The 20,703-nt window shown below is 53.5% G+C and overlaps 1 protein-coding gene across 3 annotated transcripts; it reads left to right on the forward strand.

Moving 5' to 3' along the window:
- Window positions 1-1,168: 1,168 nt before the first annotated feature.
- Window positions 1,169-20,296, forward strand: SH3TC2 (SH3 domain and tetratricopeptide repeats 2). Of its 3 annotated transcripts, XM_086759180.1 has the most exons (19): window positions 1,169-1,307; window positions 2,757-2,985; window positions 5,177-5,296; window positions 6,457-6,561; window positions 6,832-6,959; window positions 7,565-7,670; window positions 8,022-8,165; window positions 8,292-8,493; window positions 9,130-9,203; window positions 10,003-10,198; window positions 11,213-11,349; window positions 12,325-12,366; window positions 12,470-14,173; window positions 14,288-14,468; window positions 15,975-16,125; window positions 17,632-17,754; window positions 18,298-18,448; window positions 19,079-19,275; window positions 19,636-20,296. In XM_086759180.1, the coding sequence occupies exons 3-19, from the start codon at window positions 5,287-5,289 to the stop codon at window positions 19,825-19,827; spliced, it is 3,843 nt and encodes a 1,280-aa protein (XP_086615306.1). In that variant the 5' UTR covers window positions 1,169-1,307; window positions 2,757-2,985; window positions 5,177-5,286; the 3' UTR covers window positions 19,828-20,296. The 3 variants fall into 3 exon arrangements, with proteins under 3 accessions (XP_086615306.1, XP_086615305.1, XP_086615304.1); XM_086759179.1 differs by lacking the exon at window positions 2,757-2,985; XM_086759178.1 differs by lacking the exons at window positions 1,169-1,307; window positions 2,757-2,985 and adding an exon at window positions 4,094-4,204.
- The last annotated feature ends 407 nt before the right edge of the window (window positions 20,297-20,703 follow it).

Below are 20,703 nucleotides of genomic sequence, written 5' to 3' on the forward strand. Positions count from 1 at the left end.
CCCCAGCACAGCGGGAAAGACGCTGTCCTAAGGCCACCCCATGCTGGGCACGCAAAGGCGTGGACGGAGGTACACGGGGGCCGATCCGTCTCCCCCACGCTCCTGTCCCCCCACCCGAGCAGGCGGGCACTGAAGGGTCCAGGGTTGCGGTGGGGGGCGTGTTGCGGGCAGGTGCTTGTCACTGCTCTGCACCCATTTGCAGAGGGTGAAAGCACAGACAGAGAAGTGCAAGACCATGAAACAGGAGTTTGTTTGACCTGAAACAAAACGTTTCATCTTGTTTGTTTGCTTTTTTTCCCCCACTGAAGTCAGATTTAGGCTGACTTCCTTTTTCTTTCAGGTTCATTTTTAATAACAAAGCAAAAAGCAATGAGGCTGCGTTTTTTAACCTGCCAAGGAATGGTCAGCTTCTGAGCTCTCCCAGAAGGAAACAGGAATATTAGAAAACCTTGATATTAACTTTTCCATTGTTTTCCAAAGAAAAAAAAAAAACCCTGTATTTTCCTCAGCGAGCCCTGTCGTGGCGTTTAGCCACGGCGCACAAATACTGCTGGGTCCACAGATCTCTTGTTCTGTGTGTTGGTATTTGCACTTTGTCGGGGAAGCGGGGGTTTGGGAGCTGAGTGCTTCTGCCACCTCCCCGGGACGCCCAAACCGTGGCGCGGGTAGAGCCTTTCCCTGGTGCTTTGCCGTAGCAGAGAGGTCGGCGCACAGCAAGGATGGAAAATCCTGAGCCCCAAGGACGCAGCGCGGGGGCCGCGAGCAGGGGATGGGTGAGTCCGGGAGAGGCAGCTCACACAAACCAGCCACTCGCAACAGGAGGGAGCTGCGGCCGGTGCGGCCACGTTTGGGCTGAGCAGAGCCCCCAGCTTCTCCCCGTGGGCAGCCTCTCTGGCCCTTGTTTACTGCAGAGCGAAGGTGGTGCCCGGGCATTCGTGCTTCCCCTCGGGAGCCGACGGTCTGCCCGTGTGCCGGGCTGTTTATAGTATAACTCCGGGTAACTCATTGACCTCCGCGCTGGCAGCTCTGCTGGGAAGCGGAGGTTCCCAAGATGATAAGGCACTCTTGGAAGAAATTCCTTTCCTTGTGCGAGGGAGTGGCGGTGCTGGGCACGCTCACCCGCCTTGCAAACACGTACACAGCCCCATGCACGCGCACGGGTGCGCGCCACGTCCCGACACCGGCAGCGTTCCCGGGGGGGAACTGGCTTGGAGAGGTCTGAGCTTCGTGACCAAGAGTTGTTCGGGAGGAAAGCAGTGCTGGGGAGCAGAGCGAGGGGCCCCGCGCGGGCGCGTGTGGAGGAGCAGGTCAGTACAGCCGCTGGCACCACTCTGCCCTCGCAGCCGCCCTGCGGGTCCCTCGCTGGGTGCCGGTCGGGTGCCTGCGCCCTTCGTCCCCAGCTGAGCAAACACAGCTGGGACGCAGCGGCTGCAGGTGGCTGGAGCCGTCCAGCGCAGGGATATGGCTGCGTAAATCCAGGTCAGGACAGAGAGTTTGCGTTTTTGGTCCCAGCTGAATTTGAGGCTCAAATGCAGTGGCGATGAGCATAGCAGGGAAGGATTAGGTTTGGTTTGGGTCCTTGGCACCCAGAACTGGTGGGAGAATGACAGGAGAAATCCCAGCAGACACGCTGGTTTTAAGAATGTGGATTTTGTGCCAGAGAAGGGCGCTGCTGCGTGACAGCCCTGGAGACTGACAGTGTCTGCAGTGGCTATGTCCCCTGGGCTGGCGTGGCTGCTCCGGGTTTGCACAGGGAACAGAGGCTCTGGAAAGCTGGCATGGGCAGAGACCCCCCGCCAGCGCAGGCTGAGACCCCCGGGAAATTGCTTCTGTGCTTGTTAGGGCCAGGCTTTTCCAGGGAGGCCAGGCTGAGGGCTTCAGCTGCTGCAGTTGGGCTCTCCAGGGGAGATGCAGGGGGTAGTAAGCAGCAGGGTAGGGAGTGGAGGGGGAGGTTTTTGGGTTGCTGGCCAAAAGGAAAATTATGTTTCAGGTCAAACAGGAGGTTGATGCCTTTGCTTGTAGAGGGGTGGGTTTGGTCACTAAGTTATCTAGGTAAACTTAAAAGCAAAAAGAAATTTCAAAACCACAAAATGAAACAATGTTGTATTGATTTAAAAAAGAAAAATATTATTTTCCCCTGGGTAGAAGAATTTGACACCAATTGGTGAGCAGGTATTGCTAAAAGCAACAGTGTTCTGAATGAAGCAAAGAGCTTTGTCTGAAAACACCTGCCCTGTACGGGCACTGACCACTTTGACAATGTGGGCCCAAACCAGCAACATCTTTTGTGTAAAGATGTGCCTGGCTTCATCACAGAAACTCAGGAAGTGTACTCTGAGCGCAGGCAGGCAGCATGAAACCCGTGCCTGGATCTGAATCCCCCTCTGGTTCCCGCACCTTCAGAGCATCCCTAGATCGTCTGGGGGAGTTTTCTAAATGCGGAGCTTTCCAGGGCCAGTGTGCAACAAGAACAGACAGTGTCCTTGCCACAGGGAGAGCAGCACCGGCCTGTCCCAGCAGCTCACCTTCGTGCAGGTCCCCGCAGCCACGCAGTTTTGCCTGGGAAACGTCAGCCCGAGTTTAGCGTGCCAGGAGAGAGCCGCTGCGCTTTGCACCCTACATCTGGAGCTCAGGTGGTAGGGTCAGCTGCAGCGAGGAGGATGAGGAGGATGGTCCCTTCTCCAGGCAACCCCAACATTTTGACATTTGGTTTCTCCTGATGAGGACTAGAAATCCCCACTCTTTTTATTTTGTAGGGGCTGTGTTGCTCTTCCCCAGAGATGCTCTGCAGACATCTGCCACCCGTAGCACAGTGAGACCTCACAGCCGGTCCTGAGTCCTGGTCCTGGAGGCTGGGGAAGTCAGAGCGTGTGAGTGAAGAGGGAATGAGACTCCATCCTGGGCAGCCCAAGGAATCCCGCACAGCAACCAAATTGGTCCCTCCTGGTGTTCACATCTGAGGTTCAGACAGTTCTGATTCCAGAGGTGAGATGAGCCCTGCTAGCCCCACAGTACCTGTGCTTGCAGGTTACCTGCTGCTCTGGCTTACCTGGATGTAGCTCTGCTCCGCTGAGGCCAGTGTGGAGTGAGCGGTGCTGCCAGCTCGCTGTGAACTGAGCAGAGTGCTGGCTTGGCTGGGCGAGAAGATGGTCCAGGAAGGGCTGCACAGCCAGCCCCGAACGGAGGACGCTGGACAAGCCCCAGTGGGGCATCCCTGCAGGTGAGGCAGGTGTGCAGGGGCATCAGGAACAGGGTTGCCTTTGGAAGTGTGGGGAGATCAGCAATGAAGCTCTCCAGAGAAGCCAGCTGGAAGCTCGGGTGGGCTCGGCAGACCGTGAGGCTCCTGGTGCTGTGGCTGGTGGGAGGAATGAGAGGAATGTGCCACGTGGGCTGGGCGACACACTCACAAAGGCAAGGGCGAGAGCGGAGCCCGGGGCAACTGTGGGGCCAGCGCAGGGTGGGACAAGAGCCCCCGGAGTGCTGCATCCAGCTCTGCGACCCCCAGACCTGTGAGAAACGATCCAGAGGAGGGACATGAAAATTATGGGAGGGCTGGAACCCCTCTCCTAGGAAGAAAGGCTGAGAAGAGAAGGCTCCGAGGAGACCTTATTGCAGCCTTTCAATACCTAAAGAGGGCTTATGAGGATGGAGAGAGACTTTTTACTAGGGCTTTTAGTGACCGGACAAAGGGCAATGGTTTTAGACTGAAAGAGCATAGATTTAGATTAGATACAAGGAAGAAATTCTTTACTACGAGGGTGGTGAGATACTGGAACAGGTTGCCCAGAAAAGCTGTGGATGCTCCATCCCTGGACGTGTTCAAGGCCGGGTTGGATGAGGCTCTGAGCAACCTGATCTGGTTGGAGATGTCCCTGCTCCTTGCAGGGGGGTTGGACTGGATGGGCTTTAACGGTCCCTTCCAACCCAAACCATTCTGTGATTCTATGTTTCTGTGATTCTAACGCAAACTGGTCTCTGACTCTGTGCCCATCGCCCCCGCCTTGCCGGCAGACAGTGCCCGGTCAAAAGGCGCATTGTGCATTGTGGCTGGGGCCAAGCCGCGGTGCCGGCAGGGCAGCGAGCGGCACGCTCCCCCCTGCCAGCGCAGCAGCAGCCTGCCGGGTCGGGGCTGGTGGTGTTGCTGGGCACATGGGCTGCTGCTTGGAGACCCCCTGCCACCAGGACCTGTCCCTGGGGTGCCCAGGTAAGCTGTCTGTGGGGATGGATACCACGGCCCTGTTCTGTCTGAGTGGGGCTATGAGACCTGTGGCTGCAGAGCTCGCCCCGCTGCCGGCGCTGCTGGGGAGTCTCTGGCGCTGAGCAGTGGCTTGCTTTGGCTACTTGCCTGCTCTTCCTGAGATGGCTGCTGGTGTCCCCAACTCTTGCTGGACACTTGTTGTGTCTTTAGATTTGGATGCATGGGGAACGAGGCAGGGCATTTTGGGCAGGGAGGGGAGAAGATGACTTAGAGGGTTGGTTTATTCCCATGCTATTGGCTTTTCAGGAGCCCCCTTGCCACCCCTGTCTCACTGTCCCTGCTGCCCAGGAGCACCCCAAGCATCACAAAACTTGCGATGGGGTGCTGCCAGCCCCCAAGGTGCAATTGCCATACCCGCGTGCCTGGATGAGCTAACAGGGCTGTGCTAATGGGCTGGAGGAGGGAGGTGGCTCAGGGCCAGCGGCTGTGGCCACGTGTCCCCTGGGAGAGCCGGTGCCAGTGGGTGCCATGAGCGCCTCAGCCCTGGCTGCCGGGAGTGCAGCCCTGAGCACCGGGATCTGCTCTCAGCTCTGGGCTGGGGCCACTGTTTCAAAATATTTCAGCACCGGTGAAATAAATGAGTCACTGGCATGACTGGGAACAACTCTCCACCAGCAGTTTCAATTGGTCTCTTGAAATAGCTTCCAGTTCCCTTTCTGAGCCTGGCCCAAACAAAAATAAACACGGAATTGGCAAGTGTCACGGGGGGCAAACCCATTTCTCCTCTCTCCTGAGCGAGCCCTGGCCCCAGCCTAGCTCTGCGGAGCCCCATCAGCATGCTTTGTCATGTCGCTGGCAGAGGTGGCACAAGCAGTGTCCGACTTGCCACCTCCTTCAGCACATCATATGGAGACCTCTTGGGCAGGGAGCATCCTGCCGGGGATCCGAACACCTCTCCCCACCATCCGTCATCCCCAGGTGAAGAGTGTGACTCCTGCTGCCCCCGCTCACCGGTTCTCCTGCCCTGCTGGGACTGCCCGCAGCGCATCACAGCTGACTGCCAGGGAAAATGGTGGCGAGAGAAGACCATGGCATCAGGTACCCGTCCCTGGGGAAGGGGGACCCCACCCCTGCCCACCAGACCCTACCGAACCCCATGGAGCTCGCTGGGGTCTGCTGGGGTCTGCCGGGATGCAGGGAGGAGAGGAAGGGAGGGAGGAGTGAAGCAACTGGCGGGCAAGCCCTGCCCAGGCAGGAGCCAGCTCGGGTTTAGCTCTGCTGCTGGCGTGTTTCACTTCCCTGTCTCCGTGTCCCCCATGTGTGGAAGAGGAAGGAGTTGCTGGATGGAGTCCTTTGTGAAGAGTGTTCAAATCAGCTGTTGAGAAATGTAGAACCTTTTCTTTTAAAGAAAAAAGAATTCATTACACGTCCAGCCTTGGGCCATTCTTTTCTACTGCTAACTATAAATAAGGGTTGTAATTCTGAGTGCAAATAGCAGTTTATTTGACTGACTAGCAAAGCTGGCTTGATAAAAAGAACTGTAGAGTATCGTTATGGTCGCAGAAGTGCCTTACAAAAGCCGCTGCACGTTCCAGCTCCGGATCTCTGGGTACATGTTTGTCTCACAACTCCAATCTGATAACTGACAAAAATTGTTTTTTAATCTTGTTATTCCTCCCAGCTAATGCAGCTGTGGACGAGCAAGCTGGATTTTTATGTGCCTCAGCCTTCATTAACATAATTACCAGCTAAAGTTTCAGTTCCCTGAATCCTTTATGGCAATAGTTGACGATGTGTGAAGCAGAGAGAATGCAGCTTGGATTTCAGACACCAACCAGAGCAGGCAGGGGAGAAAATCTCATTTTGACTGTCAAATTGATGAGTAAAGAGTTTTGCAAGCCCTTGACTCTCCTGTGCTGAGGAAGTGCTCTCTCTCGGAGATCTCCTCCAAAAAAATCTCTGTATTGTGGGGTCCCCCTTCTATCATCAGATCTGCTCAGTGAGGGTCTGTCCCAAGAACAAGGAGGGAAAGTTCCCTCACATCAAAGCCACTCCAGCACCAAAAAGAAGACAGCCGTTGAGGGTATCATGTAGTTAGAACACATGGATCTTGCCTCCACCCTTGAGCGTGATTGTAGGGTGATACCAGATTCACACATTCCTCAGCCAGATCTGCAGTGCAACCCACAGGCAGAATATCATAGATCTCTGCCACAAAACTTGACAGCAGCTCTTCTGTGTCTCCCTGTCCTTGCTAGGTAAGGCTGGGGCATCGGAGCCAAGCGACCCCGCTACCGAGGCAGCAGAAGGGTCACCAGACACCTCCTCAGTGCTGCTGGATGTTGGGGAGGGCTTTCCACCAGGTAAGATGCTGCCTTTGGCATCACCCAGCTTTCCAGCGGTTGAATGTAGCAAGGTCTGGCACCACAGCTAACTGACCCCCTGTGATCCCTTGAGTTTCTCATCTTTGTTGCTGGAGGTGGATGAAAGGCTGGGTTTGTGTTTGAGCATTGCAACCAGGCAAGGGCTGGAGGCACTGGTGGGGCTGGCTGTAGTGAGGTAGTGTGGCGGAGGCAGCTCTGTGTGGTATGGAACTCCTTCTCCCCCTTAACCCTGCACATTTCCTTTTCAAGAGATTTCACTCCTCTTCTCCATTGAGAGCCGCTCCTCCCGGTGCCTCAATTCTCAGCTCCAGGAAGCAGCCAGAAGGAAGCTGTGGGCCCTGGAGAGTGATGATAGAGACGTCTGTGCCTTGTTCAAGGTAGGAGCCCTAGTCTGGTGGGGCAGAGCACACAGGCACCAGCAGGCTCCTGGCATGATGGGATGTGTGACGGGACACCAAATCCAGCTGAGAAAGAGAAGTTCCTCCAAGGCTGCTGTAGCGTGTGCTTCTGCACACGAGGACTCTCTAGGGGACTGGAATGATGGGGGAAATGAACTGGTCACAGGTGAGAGGTGTATGCAAAGCTGAGCCTCATGTCAGGAGCCTCATGTTGGAGTCTCTGAGCTGCCTGAGGGATTATGCAGATAGCCCTGGGGTGAGTCTGAATTGCTGGCATTTCACAGGGCTGGGATCACCAAAGCTGTGTGCCAGACTCAGTCCCCAGTGGAGGTGACGTCTCTGGATATGCACAGGGGTTCTCAGAATATTAGGCTTCATACAGAAGAATCACTGCAGGAATAGAGACATTTCCTGGTCTGAACGCTCCTTCCCTGCAGAAGACCTGGAGTGGTACAGACATAGTGCCAGCGACAGTGAAAGGAAAGCTTCTCCCTCCAGGCACAACTACAGTTTTCAGGCCTCAAGGAGGCCCCTGTCAGAGTCCCAGGACAGTCCCTTAATCTTGCTTTGTCTTCTGTGTGTAGGAGCTGTCAGCCAGGCTGGTCTGTATGCAAGCACAGGAGGATCGGTTCCTCCTCACCTTCAAAACCCTGGAAGAAGTCTGGAAGTTTTCCACATATCTGACTTTAGGTAATGTACGTTTTCAAGGTGTGAGAGATCTAAACAAACAGTATGAGAAGCATTTTTGGAGAAGCATTTTTGACACAAAAAAACCAGTGATGTAACAGGGTGGGCAGATAAAGAATACGGATTAGAAGACCTTGGTGTCCATCTACAGATTTATGAAACCACTGTCTGGATCAGTGAAAGAGACCCAGGAGGATGCCTTTTGGGTAATGCCTCTATTGCATTTTGACGATGGAGACAGAATTAGAGGCTGTTGCCTTACGGCGTGGTTGCAGACGGCAGACTGGGAGACATCTAAAGATCACTTCATCCTGCACAGAAGTGCTAACACTGCTTTCCCTCTTGGTTTTGTAGGGTATGTGGGCAGCTGCTTGGAGCAGCTTCTCTTTGACCAGGAGTACTGGCTAAACTGTGCTCTGATGGAGGACACAGAGATCAGAGTTACTGTGGATGAAGATCGCTTGGCCACCATACATATGGGTCTGCTACTCCAGGAAGGTGAGAAGGGACTGCTTGTGTAGGGACTTCCTCAGAAGCATCTCACCAGGACTGCGTTGTAGCCCTGTGCTGGGCTATGTCTTGCACTGATGCCATTGACCTGGGCGTGACTCTTTCTATCTGCAGGTAACTTTTTTTCCAGAGCAGTGCCCGGTGTCTGGCAGACAAAGCAGGAGGGGGAGGAAGGCCTGCAGCTCTGTGAGAACGAGTTGATCCATGTGAAGAACATTGGAGAGGAGTCCAAGTGGGAAGGGATGTCCTTACTGACGGGTCAGCGACGCCTGATACCTGTGACAGCTCTAGAGCCAATACCTCATCCATTTTACCAGTAAGTAGACTGGACAATTAATAGTGCTCAAGCCAAGATTCTTTCCTGACCCTGATGCATGAGCTAGCACCAAGCTTGAAGTGAGAAACTGCTTTTGCCTCTGGCAATGGACAAGAGCTATATAATTTTGTGAGGATATACATTATGGATAAAGACAACCACTAGAACCCATTCAGATCCTGTTAATGGGACAGAGCAAGGACATACTTCAGATATCAATCTTGTATGATATTGATTTAGGTCATACATGAGATTATTTGTGATTTACAGGTGAGTAACTGGGAGAAAAAGCATAGCCCAAGGCTTAGGTAATGCCAGTCAAAGTGTGGCCTCACGTTGGACACCTGGCTGAGCCTCAAAGACACCCGCAGCTCTTCTTATACTCACACAGTGAAATCTTCCTTACAGGCTGGCAAAATCATCCTGCTGTGCAAAACCACACCATGTGGTGTGAGGCTGTGGGCGTGAGGTGCAAACTGCCCTCTGTGCCCAGTAACACCATTACAAGGAGTTACTGGACTGGCTCTGCTGGTGCTCCCAGAGCATCTGTCCTGCGTGTGTGAGACCATCCCTGGTGGTGGCCTGAGGGCAGGACTGCTCAGAGAGGACCAGTGTGGTTCCCCTTTTGCCTTGCAGATGGTTCCTGAAGAACTATGCTGTGAGTTTTGGCATCTCCCAGGAGATCAGTGGGACGACCTTGCAGCCAATTGGTGAGTGATACCTGCGTAACGCAGCTGCCCTTCCCAGGGAACGGGACAGCTCTTGCAGACTTGGGTTTGGCCTCAAATGCAAAGAGCCCATCTCTCGTTCTGGCAATGCAAGGTGCTCTAAGGGAATATTGCATCTTTGGACTCTCTTGAATGGAGAACAGGGCTTGCAAATTGCATGTACTTAGAGGGCAATCTGAAGAACACAGAGTATAGAGAATATAGAGGGCTGCTGGTGGCATCCTTCTGCCACTGAGTTTTTCTATTCTCCTGCAATTTTATTTCTCCTTTAGTTCTTTCAGCACTGAAGTTTTAAACAATTTGGCTCCCACCAGTGTGCATGTCAAACCTGTGTCCACTGTTCACTCATTAATCCCAGGCTGATCCTGCCTGGACATGGGCACTGTTCAGAGCACGCTGGACATGGGAAGTCACTGCAGCTGTGAACTGGGCATGTAGTGTGATGGACGTCTGCACTCGTAAAGGTTTCACTCTTGGCAGAGAGTTAAGATGGTGCAGCTTCTGTGAAGCTCCGTGTTTCCAGCCACCTTCCATACTGCAGCTCTCAGAGATGTCAGTCTTTGGCTGCATGGCATCTATCCATGCCTCTATTGCTATTATAATCCTCTTCTCAAGAAGGAACTGCAGAGATCTGAGTCTGAGAGCACAATAAATCACAGGGGACAGAGAGGCAGCCTTCTCAAGCTGAAATCATGGTCTCTCTGTGCCCAAGTCTTTTCCAGCGAGTAGGTTTTAACTGCAGCTTCACGCTGAAATGCCCTTCTTTACCTTGGTTTCCCAGTCAAAGGCAGGTGCACAGCCACAGAGGACCACAGAGGAGCAGCATGGGATGAACTGAGTTTCTCCAAAGGAGACAGCGTAGAAGTCATCGGCTTCCTCATTCCAGGACTCCCATGGTTTGTGGGCAAATCCCTCAGCAGTGGGACCATCGGCTTTGTCCCAACCCGATGCATAAATCCCGATGCTTGCAAACCTCTGTAAGTTTATTGCTACCATCTAGTTTGATTTAAACTCAGGAAAAAATTAAGGGAGGATTCCAAGTCCCAACTCAAGGCGATGTGAGAGTCCAGGGCAGGTAATTTGCATTGCAAGGCCTTCATAGAGGATCCATTTGAGGTCTGTCCAGAAGCCGTGGCCAGTCTCTGCTGCCAGCTGGCTGCCAGAGTCTCTGCCCAGACAAAGCAGTCATATTTCACTTGCCTCAGGTGATTCTTGGAGAGGAACAGCTCTGGCCCTGGGCTAAACCTGTCTATGCTAAGGCAGCCCAGGACATCTGTGTACCAGACAGTCTGGCTTCACAGTTCCACCTAAAAATGTTCTTGACATTGTAGCGTTGTCTGAGGGGCTGTGAGTCTGGCAAGAGTGGGTAGAAGAAACAAAGTCCTGCTTTGCCTCCTTCTGCCCCTTTACTTTCTGTGGGATGTCGAGGCAGAACTGGCACAGTTCCTCACTGAGCAGAATTAAACACCCTCCCAAGGACACAGACAGGAGTTGTTTGGGGAGGGAGGTGACACAACCCCACTCTGATGACCCTGGCAGTTGTCCTAGTTGGTGGCTTAAAGACATAGCTTCAGTTCAATACCTATCCAAAAAGGCTTCTCCTCCAAGAGTGTGTGTGGGAGAATGAGGTCTTAACCTGTTGCTAGGTCTGTTGGGCTTTCCTGGATCAGGCTTGCTCGAGATAAGTCTTAGGCACTTTTCTCTGACACTACCGAGAACAGAGATCAGATGATGCCCTGGCCTCAGTAATGGCTTCTGGAGACAAAAAAAAAAGACCAATAGGTCCCTCTCTCTGGCACCCATCAGTTCCTCCATGGAGAAGCTGGCTCTGAGAGCCCTGCTGGGGAAGGTGTCCAGAGTCTTGTTTTCGTCTGCAGCAGAGCTTTTCTGGTGGGAGGGAGAGGAGGGATGTGAAAGCCCACCTCCATCTCACAGGACAGCTGTAGTGTCAAGGGATGGGGAGACACTGACTGTTTTCCCCTTCAACCTAGGGGAAAGGGCTTGGTGTTTCTGAATGAAGAAGAAAAATCCTCCCTCCTGCGCATCCCCTGCAATGGTGGCGAGCAGCACTTTGCCACCCTCCTCGGTGACCTGGCACACACTGACATCACCTCAGTGTACCGGCTGGGTGAGTTTCCCCTCTCCTCACGTGCCCAGCCCCATGGCTTCCGTGGTCTCCATGGCTCCCCATGGAGAGCAATGCTGGGCAGTGTCTAGAGAGCTCCTTGCTCAGGGCTTTGCAGGGGAGATAACTGCTGGTGGAGACAGCCTCCAGGCCCTCTGCTCAGCCTGGTCGAGGAGGTTGTAGATACCCTCATGAGCTGAGCCTCGCCACAGTGCAGTTTGCATGGGTCTTCTCTGCTTCCAGGGCAGCTCCTCAGCTGTGGTTCACCCTGGCAGACGCTCCTCTCAACTGATCCTGGCTGTAGTCCCCGTCTGATCTTTGGGTGTATTTCGGGGGGAAGCACAACTAAAGTGGCTGTTGACATTGTCTCCACGCCCACAGCAGGAGCTCAGAGGTCAGGGTTCCTGGGTGCTCTTCTCAATTTCTCTATGCTTGTTATGTGGCTTTTGGACCTCAACTAATTTCTCTGTCTCTGCTTCTTGCCTTCTCACTACCTAGAAGCACAATGTGGCCATGCGGGGCTGAACCTGGGATCCCCTGGGGTTCACGGGGTCTCCCAGACCAGCCAGCTCAGGTGCCATGAGCCCAGGGCAGACCCTGTCTGAGATATACACACATATTTGAAACCTCCAAATAGACATGACGTGGCTCTTCAGAGGGACAGAGCTGATAAAACCTTACCTGTGAAAAATAAGACCTGCTTATCCCCAGGTAACTCTAATGTTACCGGTGCTCACCTCTCCATCAGCTAAAAGCTGTTCTCCACGGTCTTATATGGAGCCGAGCCCCAGCAGACAGAGGGGCTGAAACATCAGCTGCATGCGGTGTCCGTGGCCAGAAGTGACCCAGCTCTCCCACATATGGGTCTGGGGTTTAGCAGAGCAGCAGGACATCTCAGTGAGGTTTGAGCACTGTGTCTGCACAGTAACACTGACCAAGGCTTCGGGCTTTTTATTTTCTGTTTATCTCTTTGTGTAGATGGTTTTGAACCCACAGCCGTGTTCCCGAAAATGCCATCAGGTGAGTACGTGGAAGGGACAGTATGGGATGCTTGAATTATGAATTCTGAGGGTGAATTTTGACATGGGGAAACATCTCACTATGGTTTACCTGTCCCTTCCAGAGGCTGTTCTCCGTGGCTGTAAAGATATCCAGCTGCTCCAGTCTTGGGAGGAAATAAATGGCTTGGCTACGACTAGCGCCTCCCAGCTGTCTAGCCCAGGGAGTGAATCATCCCCTGTTACGTTGGAAGACTTTCTCCTGGAGAAGCCAGATGATTTTGATGATCCCAAGTTTTTTATTGACCTGAATGCTGGACACGTGGAAGATGCTGATGTCTTTGACCCCATATTGACCTTCCTTAACCAAGACAGCTATGTGCCCAGTTTTCAAAGCCTGTATGATCTCAGTTTTTCCTTTCTCTGTTCTACTTTTTATGGTTTCTCTGACGAGGATGAACTGGTCTTGTACCTTGAGACGTCCAGGAACTGGGCCAAGAGGACTCATTCAGTTTGGGCTCATGTCAGGCTCTGTTTCCTCTTGGGTAAACTCTGCATGAAAAAGGTCAAGTTCTCCCAGGCTCGAGTCTACTTTGAGGAAGCAATGAGTATCCTGGACAGGGGTTTTGGGGACCTGCCACTGCTGTCTGCATTGCATGTGAACCTTGCCTCCATCTACTTGAAACAGAACATGAGGCACAAGTTCTGCTCCCTGCTGGGAAAAATGGTGGCCTTGCTTGTCTGCTTGCCTGGCCATTTTTTCAGCTCTGAGAATGAGCTGGAGGTCATGATGTATGTCCTGAGGGAAGCCATTGCTGTGGGTAATGCTCCCTTGGAGGCACGGGTCTGCTTCCTTATTGTCAAGCTCTTCCTACAACTGGGCAAAACCGATGAAGTGCTGCCCTTTACGGAGCATCTTCAATGTCTCTACACCACTTTACTCAGCCCGGACACTACTTCTGTGCCACTGGATGCCACCCCCGTCCTGAGCTACCTGTATGACAAGAAGTACTTGCCAAATATCGCCCTAGCTTCTGCCAGGTTGTTTGTTCCCAGTGGTGTTAAGGGGGCACCAACACCCATCTGGAGAGCTGGCTTCATCCTCCAAAATACTTCCAAACTCCTGGGAAGCCAACCGGAGAGGAGCAGCATCCCAGCACTGGCTTGTTTCTATCTCAAGCAAGCACTGCATTTCTCCTGCCAGAGCAGAGCTGTGCCCACCCAGAGGATGCTGTGCGCCATCTTGTCCCGGATGTACCTCCAGCACGGCGTGTTGGACGGGGCAGTTTGTTACGCAGCCACAGCCGTAACCCTCAGCAGACTGATGGGTGAGGAGGAGGCTTTTGAGTCTTCCCTCTCTTTGGGGTGGATGTATCTCCTGAACAGCCAACCAGGGCCAGCTGCAGACATCATGCGACAGCTCTTGCGCTCTCTGCACAGGACAGACAGTGTCAATCAGAGGGGAGCCGTCCACAATCTCCTGGCCATTGCCCTCAAAGGAGAAGGGCAGGTGCAAAAGGCTGCAGAGAACTACCTCTGGGCCCTACACAAAGCCAAGGAGACCGGGAACAAGAGGAACCAGGCTATCGCCCTGGCTAACATGGGGCAGCTGAGCCTCTCACGTGGGGCAAGCCAGCTGGCGGAGCTCTACCTGCTCCAGTCGGTTCAGCTCTACGCTGAGCTCCAGGGCAGTGAAGACCTGGAGATGGAGTTGGTGCGGGTGCTGCTGTGGCTAGCGCAGGCCATGGTGAACAGGCAGAGGATGGAAGACGGCAAACTCTGTTATGAACTGGCATTGGTTTTTGCCCTGAAGTGGCATAATGTGAGGAGTGAGTACAACTTTGCCGGTGGGAACCAAGGCAGCGTTCACCTCTGCGCAGCACCCTGTCAGGTCCCTACTGCAGCCCCCTGACCTGTCCTTTTCACTTCCCTGTACCATGCAGGTCAGCTTCACATCACTGAGTCTCTCTGCCATTTCTACAGCAAAGTGTCCCCCAGTCTCCAGGCCTGCATTACGTACCATGAGCACTGGGTATCACTGGCACAGCAGCTCCAGGATAGAGAGATGGAAGGCAATGTCCGGCAGACCCTTAGCCAGCTCTACCAGGCTTTGGGCACATCCGAGTAAGTCCTGTCTGTGGCTGTTGGATGCTGTTAGAGTGGGGTCTCTGCTCACCCAAAGCAAGAGCAGTGGCTTTGCTGGGGTGTCCCGAGAAAGAGGTGGGGAAGATGTGTGGTAGCTCTAGCTGCCGCACAGGCAGGCTGCTGGTTAGTGCGCTGCGGAGATCTGCGAGCTGTCGCTGCGTGCTGAAGAGGGGAAGAGTTCAATGTCAACCAGAGTGCCATGGCAGCCGGGCAAACACCAGGCTGTTAGCTGGGACAGAACTGGTGTCTGGCCAAACACCATTTTCCAGGGAGACATCCAGCCTTGACCAGAGGGGACCCAGTGAGAGGGAATTCATCACTTACTTTGGAGGCTTATTCCAGTGATTAATCACCATTCGCCAGTAAAAATAGGTTCCTTATCTGTTATTTGAATAAGTCTGGCTTCAGCCTCCAGCTGCCGAGTCTGCCCTTCCTATCTCTGCTGGAATATTTTCCCCAGGGAGGTACTTAAGACCCCATATCAGCTTGCCTTTCAGTCTCCTGCTTGATACATGCAGGTGACTGATTAGATTAGGCGAGAGGGGAGAGAAAGAGACCTGGACAGACCCCAGACTTTCTTCAGCCTTTGAAGGCAAATGTGTCAGACAGTGGAGAGGTAGCTCCTGTGTCCCAGAAGGACAAATGGGCAGAGGCTGTCATTGACTTGGCTGGTAACCTTCCCATGCTAGGTTGCAGTGAGTTCAGAGGGAAGGAATTTAGGAAGCAGATGCCCGTCATGTGAACAGTGCTATTTAAGATCACAAAGCACCCCATTCCCTGGCCTCGAAGGGCAGCTGGAGCCCAATTGCCAGCGGGCGAGACACCAAGCAAACAAACATGCCCTGGGCACTGTCCCATGCACCCTTCGCCACAGCTGCCTTTTGCAGGCATCGTGTCCAACCCTCTGGGTTGTCCTGCTGCTTGTCCCTTTGTCCTCTAGTGACCAGGGGCTTCAAAAGAGGCTATAAGGTCTCGCACATGTGGCCACAGATCTGCCTCTTTGGCTGCACTGAGGCACAAACTGTCAGTAGATGTGGTTTGGGGTGCCAGGTGGTATCTGAAAAATTAAGGTGCGAGCACTCCCTGCCTATGCTCCCATGGGAGTGACTTTGGGGCTTGGTGTAGGGAGGCAGATAGGGTTTGCAGATGACCTGGACAAAGCCCTCTTTATCAGCTGAAACAAGCAGGTATGGGGAGCTGCCCCTTTGGGAGCGGGCTGCTTTGGGGCTGTGCTGAGCACTGGGGCCCCGGGCTGGTCTAAGGCTGCCAGATGATACACAAACATGTACTAAAGCATGGAGACTTTCACAGTTTAACCAGGACGCATTGCTCAGAGCTGTGGCTGTCCATTTGTCTCTAACCTTTGGCAATTGTAGGAGGAGACGACAGGATTGCCAACAGGGAAGTGTTGTGGTAGCTTTGTGGCTGATTGCTGGGGTGTCCTGTGATTTCCCTGTAATGGCTTTTTACCTGTTACCATCACAGGGCTTTGAGACAGTCCCTGGACTGCACCAAACAGAGTCTGAGGATCTTCATTGACCTTAAGGAGACTGTGAAAGCAGCAGAGGCCTGGCTGCAGGCAGGAAGGCTCTACTATCTTATGCAGGAAGATGAGCTGGTGGAAATGTACTTTCAGGTATGGAGGAGGTGGCTGGACCAGTCCCATTCTCATCCTGGCTAGCTGCATTCGCATCACAGCTGTGCAGCTTGGTAGGAGCCTTTTGAGGCTGGAAGATCTGGAAGGGAAAGTTCTTATGAGCAGTGTACACCTGCTGCTGGAAGGAGGAGCTGTTGCCTTACACTCGTGCACTATCTGGCACTAAATTTCCTATCTTTCCTTCCATACACAGGGTTTAGAGGATTCTATTGTCAAAGTAAGTGAATTTATTGAATAAGAAAGTGATGTAGGAGTGCCAAAAGAAGCTGGAGGTGCCAGATGACCAGCTCCCATTGAAATACACATAGATAAGGGGTAAGGTGCCAGGGAAGTGCTTGGAGACCTCTTGGAGTAGAAGCTTACTGGCTTCTTTCCACCTCTAGCATTATTTTATCAGCTGAGTTGCAGAGAGGAAGAGCAGCTGATAAAACTTTAGAACTCCCTCATTCAGGGAGCAGCTTCTGTTAAAAGATGGAAAATCCTTGCACGTGTCCAGAGTAAACAGAGCAGAAGATTGGTTGTGTCTGCTGGGATTGCACTGAGCTGGGGTATTCAGCAAAGCACCAGCCTGTACACACGTAAAGGATGTTTTAGTCCTCACCCTGTTACCCAGAAGGACTTCTGAACTGGTGGGGCTGGGTGACCGAGGTACACGGTGGTGGGAACAAGGAGAGGAGCCTTCCCCATCAGCCACACCAGCCTGCCCCTAAATCAGGGTGGTAGAGGCAGGGTATGGGGTGGCTGCTCAGTGACCTGGGTGAAATGAATAGGTGGCTTTGGCATCATCCTGTTTCTTAGTGCTCACAAGGGAGATCTGAGGCCCATAACGAAGAGCCATTACTACCTCCCTCGCTCATGGTTTCGGCAGGGACGCAGGGGCTAAAGGAGGGGTGACTTCCCGTTAAGAAGGGCGAGTCAATGCTGGATCTCAGCAAGGCATGTCTAAGTCTTTGAAGGGCCCCTTCCCAGGCAAGGGCACTGGCAATGATAAACTGTAATGGTGTAAGGAATAACGTGTTCTGGCTGGAAGGTGGCACCAGGGTCAAGGAAGTAATTGGCATAAATAGTTGATCTTCCCAGAAGTTAGCATACCTGCCCTCCCTCCTGCTGGCTCTGCCCTTCCTCTGAGTTGTCCATTCCTCTTGTCAATCTTCACGTTGGCTGCATCGCACCATAATGACAGACCAGGGTCATGGCAGCTGCTGGCTGCACCGTCTTAACTCTAAATCCTTATACCATTGGATATCCCAGCTGACCAGTGCAGTGCACTGACCCTGCACAGGGATGGCTTCTCTGGTTCCTGGCTCTGTCCTTACTCCCATCACTTGCTGCACAACAGCCCCAGGCATCTGCTGGCCAACCTGTGTCCGTGCTGTTTGGAGCACTGGGGCTCGTGTTTGCGGTGATTTGAGTTTGTTGAATCACACCACCGTCTATGTGCAAATGTCTCTTTCCAAGTCTCACTCCAGTTCCTTTTCCTTCTAGGCCGCCATTCAGACTGCTCTGAAATCCGAGAACTTCCCCTTGGCCATGGATCTTTATGAAAAAGCAGGTGATACCTTTTTTAATGGCAGCCGAAGCAGAGATCGAGCCGTGGAGTTTTACAGGGTACTGATCCCTCTGAGCATTTCTGACCTTGTGTCTCCACAAGGTGATGGCTGCGGGGAGCTTTGCCCCAGGGCTGGCTGCAGCACTGCGTGGCCAGGCTGGAGGGATGGAGGGTGGAAAGGGATGGGGTGGTTCTGAGAGTGCCAGAGTGCAAACACTGCTGCAGAGGGGGAGCCTGGAGCACAGACATATTTTGCAATGGCTGCAGCTCATTTGGGAGGTGGGAACAGGGTCCTGACATTACAAATCCTGGCAGTGTTAGGTGTGAGTTGGTCGCTCCTGGGGACATGCTCAGAGCTAGGATTTCAGGCACCCAAGGAAGGATGGAGACATGAGGCTCAGGTTTTGAGAACCACAGGATTTCTGGGATATGAAAGTCATTTTTTGAGGGAAAGAAGAGGCTAGAACCTGAACTCACAGCACTCAGCCACCCCATCGTCTGCTTGCAATGCCTGCAATACCTCCTTCTCTGTCACCCCTCCGTGGGCAGTGCTGTACCAGTTCCTCCAGCAACAGCCTGGACTCACTGTTCTCTCTCCTCAGGGAGGTGCTGTGCCCTTGGCCAGGAAACTAAAGGCCAGTAAGACAGAGCTACGGCTGTTCAATAAGCTGACAGAGCTGCAGATTGGGCTGCAGGGCTATGAGAAGGCGCTGGAGTTTGCCACGCTGGCAGCCAGGCTGAGCATCAGGGTTGGTGAGTGATGCACACCCACGGGGTATGGGGAGTTCCTGGCTTCTCTGGAAGGAGTTACCTTTCCCGATGAGCACAGCATGCACATGAAGGGGGGATCTCCTGCTTTCATAAGACCTCTGGACCTTTTTTTATCCTAAGGGGTAACGTTTTTTTTAAGGCTGCTTCCCTTTTTAAGCTATGTGACAGCCACATGGCAGTGCTCTGCTGCAGCGGTGGTGGGACCAGCTGAGCAGAGGGTTGTTGCTACACCAAAGTACAGGAAATCTGATGAAGGCACAGGACTGAACAGTTCCTCTTGGCCCTGGTGCTTCTGATAAACTCATCCCTTCCCATTACAGAAATAGTTTGAATGGGCAAAATACCAGCATAAATGTCTGAGATGGAACCAGTCTTGTAATGGCCCTTTCCAGCACCCAAGAAGTCCCCTGGTTGAAGGACATACTCCCTGAGCAATCTGTCCAACCTTGGTATCAGCAACCCTGCCCATGGCTCTATTTATTGTGTCTCATTATGAAGATATCCGTGCCCCCAGGCTATTGAGTAAATGCATCCCTGAGCACCTCAGCATGCCGGGCTGGGGATGTATTGCGAGCACGCTGCAGGCTGACTGTATGAGCAACTCTTTTCTAGGAGATCAATTGCAAGAGCTGGTTGCATTCCACCGCCTGGCTGCTGTCTACTATTTTCTGCACATGTATGAGATGGCAGAAGATTGCTACCTAAAGACGCTTGCCTTGCGTCCCCCCTTGCTGCAGTGCTCTGGAGAGGCCCTGTACTACTGCAAGGTGTATTGCCACCTTGGCAACCTGACCCTGCACAAACTGAAGGTAGGAACCTCTTGCCATGATGCTGCGTTGAGCGTTATGGTCTTGATGGAGATACGGAGGTGGCATATCACATCTACTGGCAGAGCAGCCACACACGTAGATGGCTGCATCCTGTGACTGTCCATCCTGTCTGCAGCTTTAGAATAAATGTGCACAATGCTGGCACAACCAGGTTTTGAAGGGGGAAAGGCAATTTGGAAAGAAGCGCTGGCACTTAGCAGCAACTAAGTCGACGCATTTCAACGAAGTCAGGCGTCACTGGGTTCTGCCTGGAACCACTGGGCTCTGCTCCAGGTTCCTTATGCCCTGTGACCTTCAATTAAACCACTTCCTAATGTCTGCCCTGTCCTTTACGGTTAGGATGAACAGGATGCAGCAGTCTACTTCCTCCTGGCCCTCGCCGCAGCGACCGAGCTGGGAGACCAGGACCTGCAAGGCCTCATTCGTGCCAAGCTGAGTGACATTCCCAGTGCTCCGCGGGAGCCCGAGGGCACGCCGGGCTGTGCCGCGTACCGGCCCAGGTGGCTGAGCGAAGGCGGCCACGTCGTCTGACCGACCCACCACCCCAGGGACTCCAGTGCGAACCATCAAACAGCGTCATACCACACTGCTGGCACGGATCCACGTGCTCTCCAGAACAGCCAGCCCAGGAGAGGTCTTGCGCCGTGTCCTAAGGAGCTGGCAGTGTTTGTTCTTCTTGTCACCAACAGGCAAGGGACCAAGCACTTAGGACCCTGCCCTCATTTTTCTGGAGCAGGGCTGTGCACCATGGCCAAGGTGGCACAGCAAGGCTGGGCATCCGTGCAGGATGAGGCCCCGGTGGCAGTGCTGGGGTGTGTGGTGCAGTGGGGCTGATGGCATTTTGGCAGTGCAGCTGCCATGCCTGGGACAGGGCCAGGAGAGTGCTGCCATGTGCCTGCCTGTGACCCCCAGCTGCTCCTCACACCTCAGGTCCCATGGCACAGCACAACCTGATCCAAATGTGTTTTAACTTGAATAGCAACTCCTTTATTTATTCCTATCTGGTGTCTGTCCTGTCTGCTCTGCGGGGTCTGCGACCCACACCTCTGTAGAGCCCGGGGCCTCTTTGGTACAAAGCACCACCAAAGCTTTTGGCAGTGAGAGGCAGAATTAGGGAAAGGAGGAGAAATGAAAGTGGCCGGACGAGCCCAGTATGCAGGTGGACAGCTGCTGGAGGGGGAGGCAGAGCCCACCCGCACCCCAGCCCTGCTCCTTCAGCCTCTGCTTGGGCCCTGCAGCTGCCGGGGCGGCCTGGCACACGTGTGCTTTCAGCACCTAAAGCCTGAACAGGCTGTAGGTCTGTCAGTCCCACCCTGGCCCAGGCTTTGCAGCCCAGCACCCAACCCCAGCTTCTCTTCTCCTGCAGATCCTGCAGGATGCAGGAGAGCGGGGGCGTGGATGCCGTGG

This window comes from Chlamydotis macqueenii, chromosome 14 (assembly GCF_036417535.1).
Source record: "Chlamydotis macqueenii isolate bChlMac1 chromosome 14, bChlMac1.mat, whole genome shotgun sequence".
Classification (NCBI taxonomy): domain Eukaryota; kingdom Metazoa; phylum Chordata; class Aves; order Otidiformes; family Otididae; genus Chlamydotis; species Chlamydotis macqueenii.

What these genes read in the sequence shown, in the direction of transcription:
- SH3TC2 (XM_086759178.1), top strand. Translation starts at nt 4,150, where the DNA reads ATGGGCTGCTGCTTGGAGACCCCCTGCCACCAGGACCTGTCCCTGGGG. An exon ending in TGGGGAGGGCTTTCCACCAG is followed by an intron (nt 6,562 to 6,831) that starts GTAAGATGCTGC and finishes TTCCTTTTCAAG; the next exon opens with AGATTTCACTCCTCTTCTCC. An exon ending in CAGGCTGAGCATCAGGGTTG is followed by an intron (nt 18,449 to 19,078) that starts GTGAGTGATGCA and finishes ACTCTTTTCTAG; the next exon opens with GAGATCAATTGCAAGAGCTG.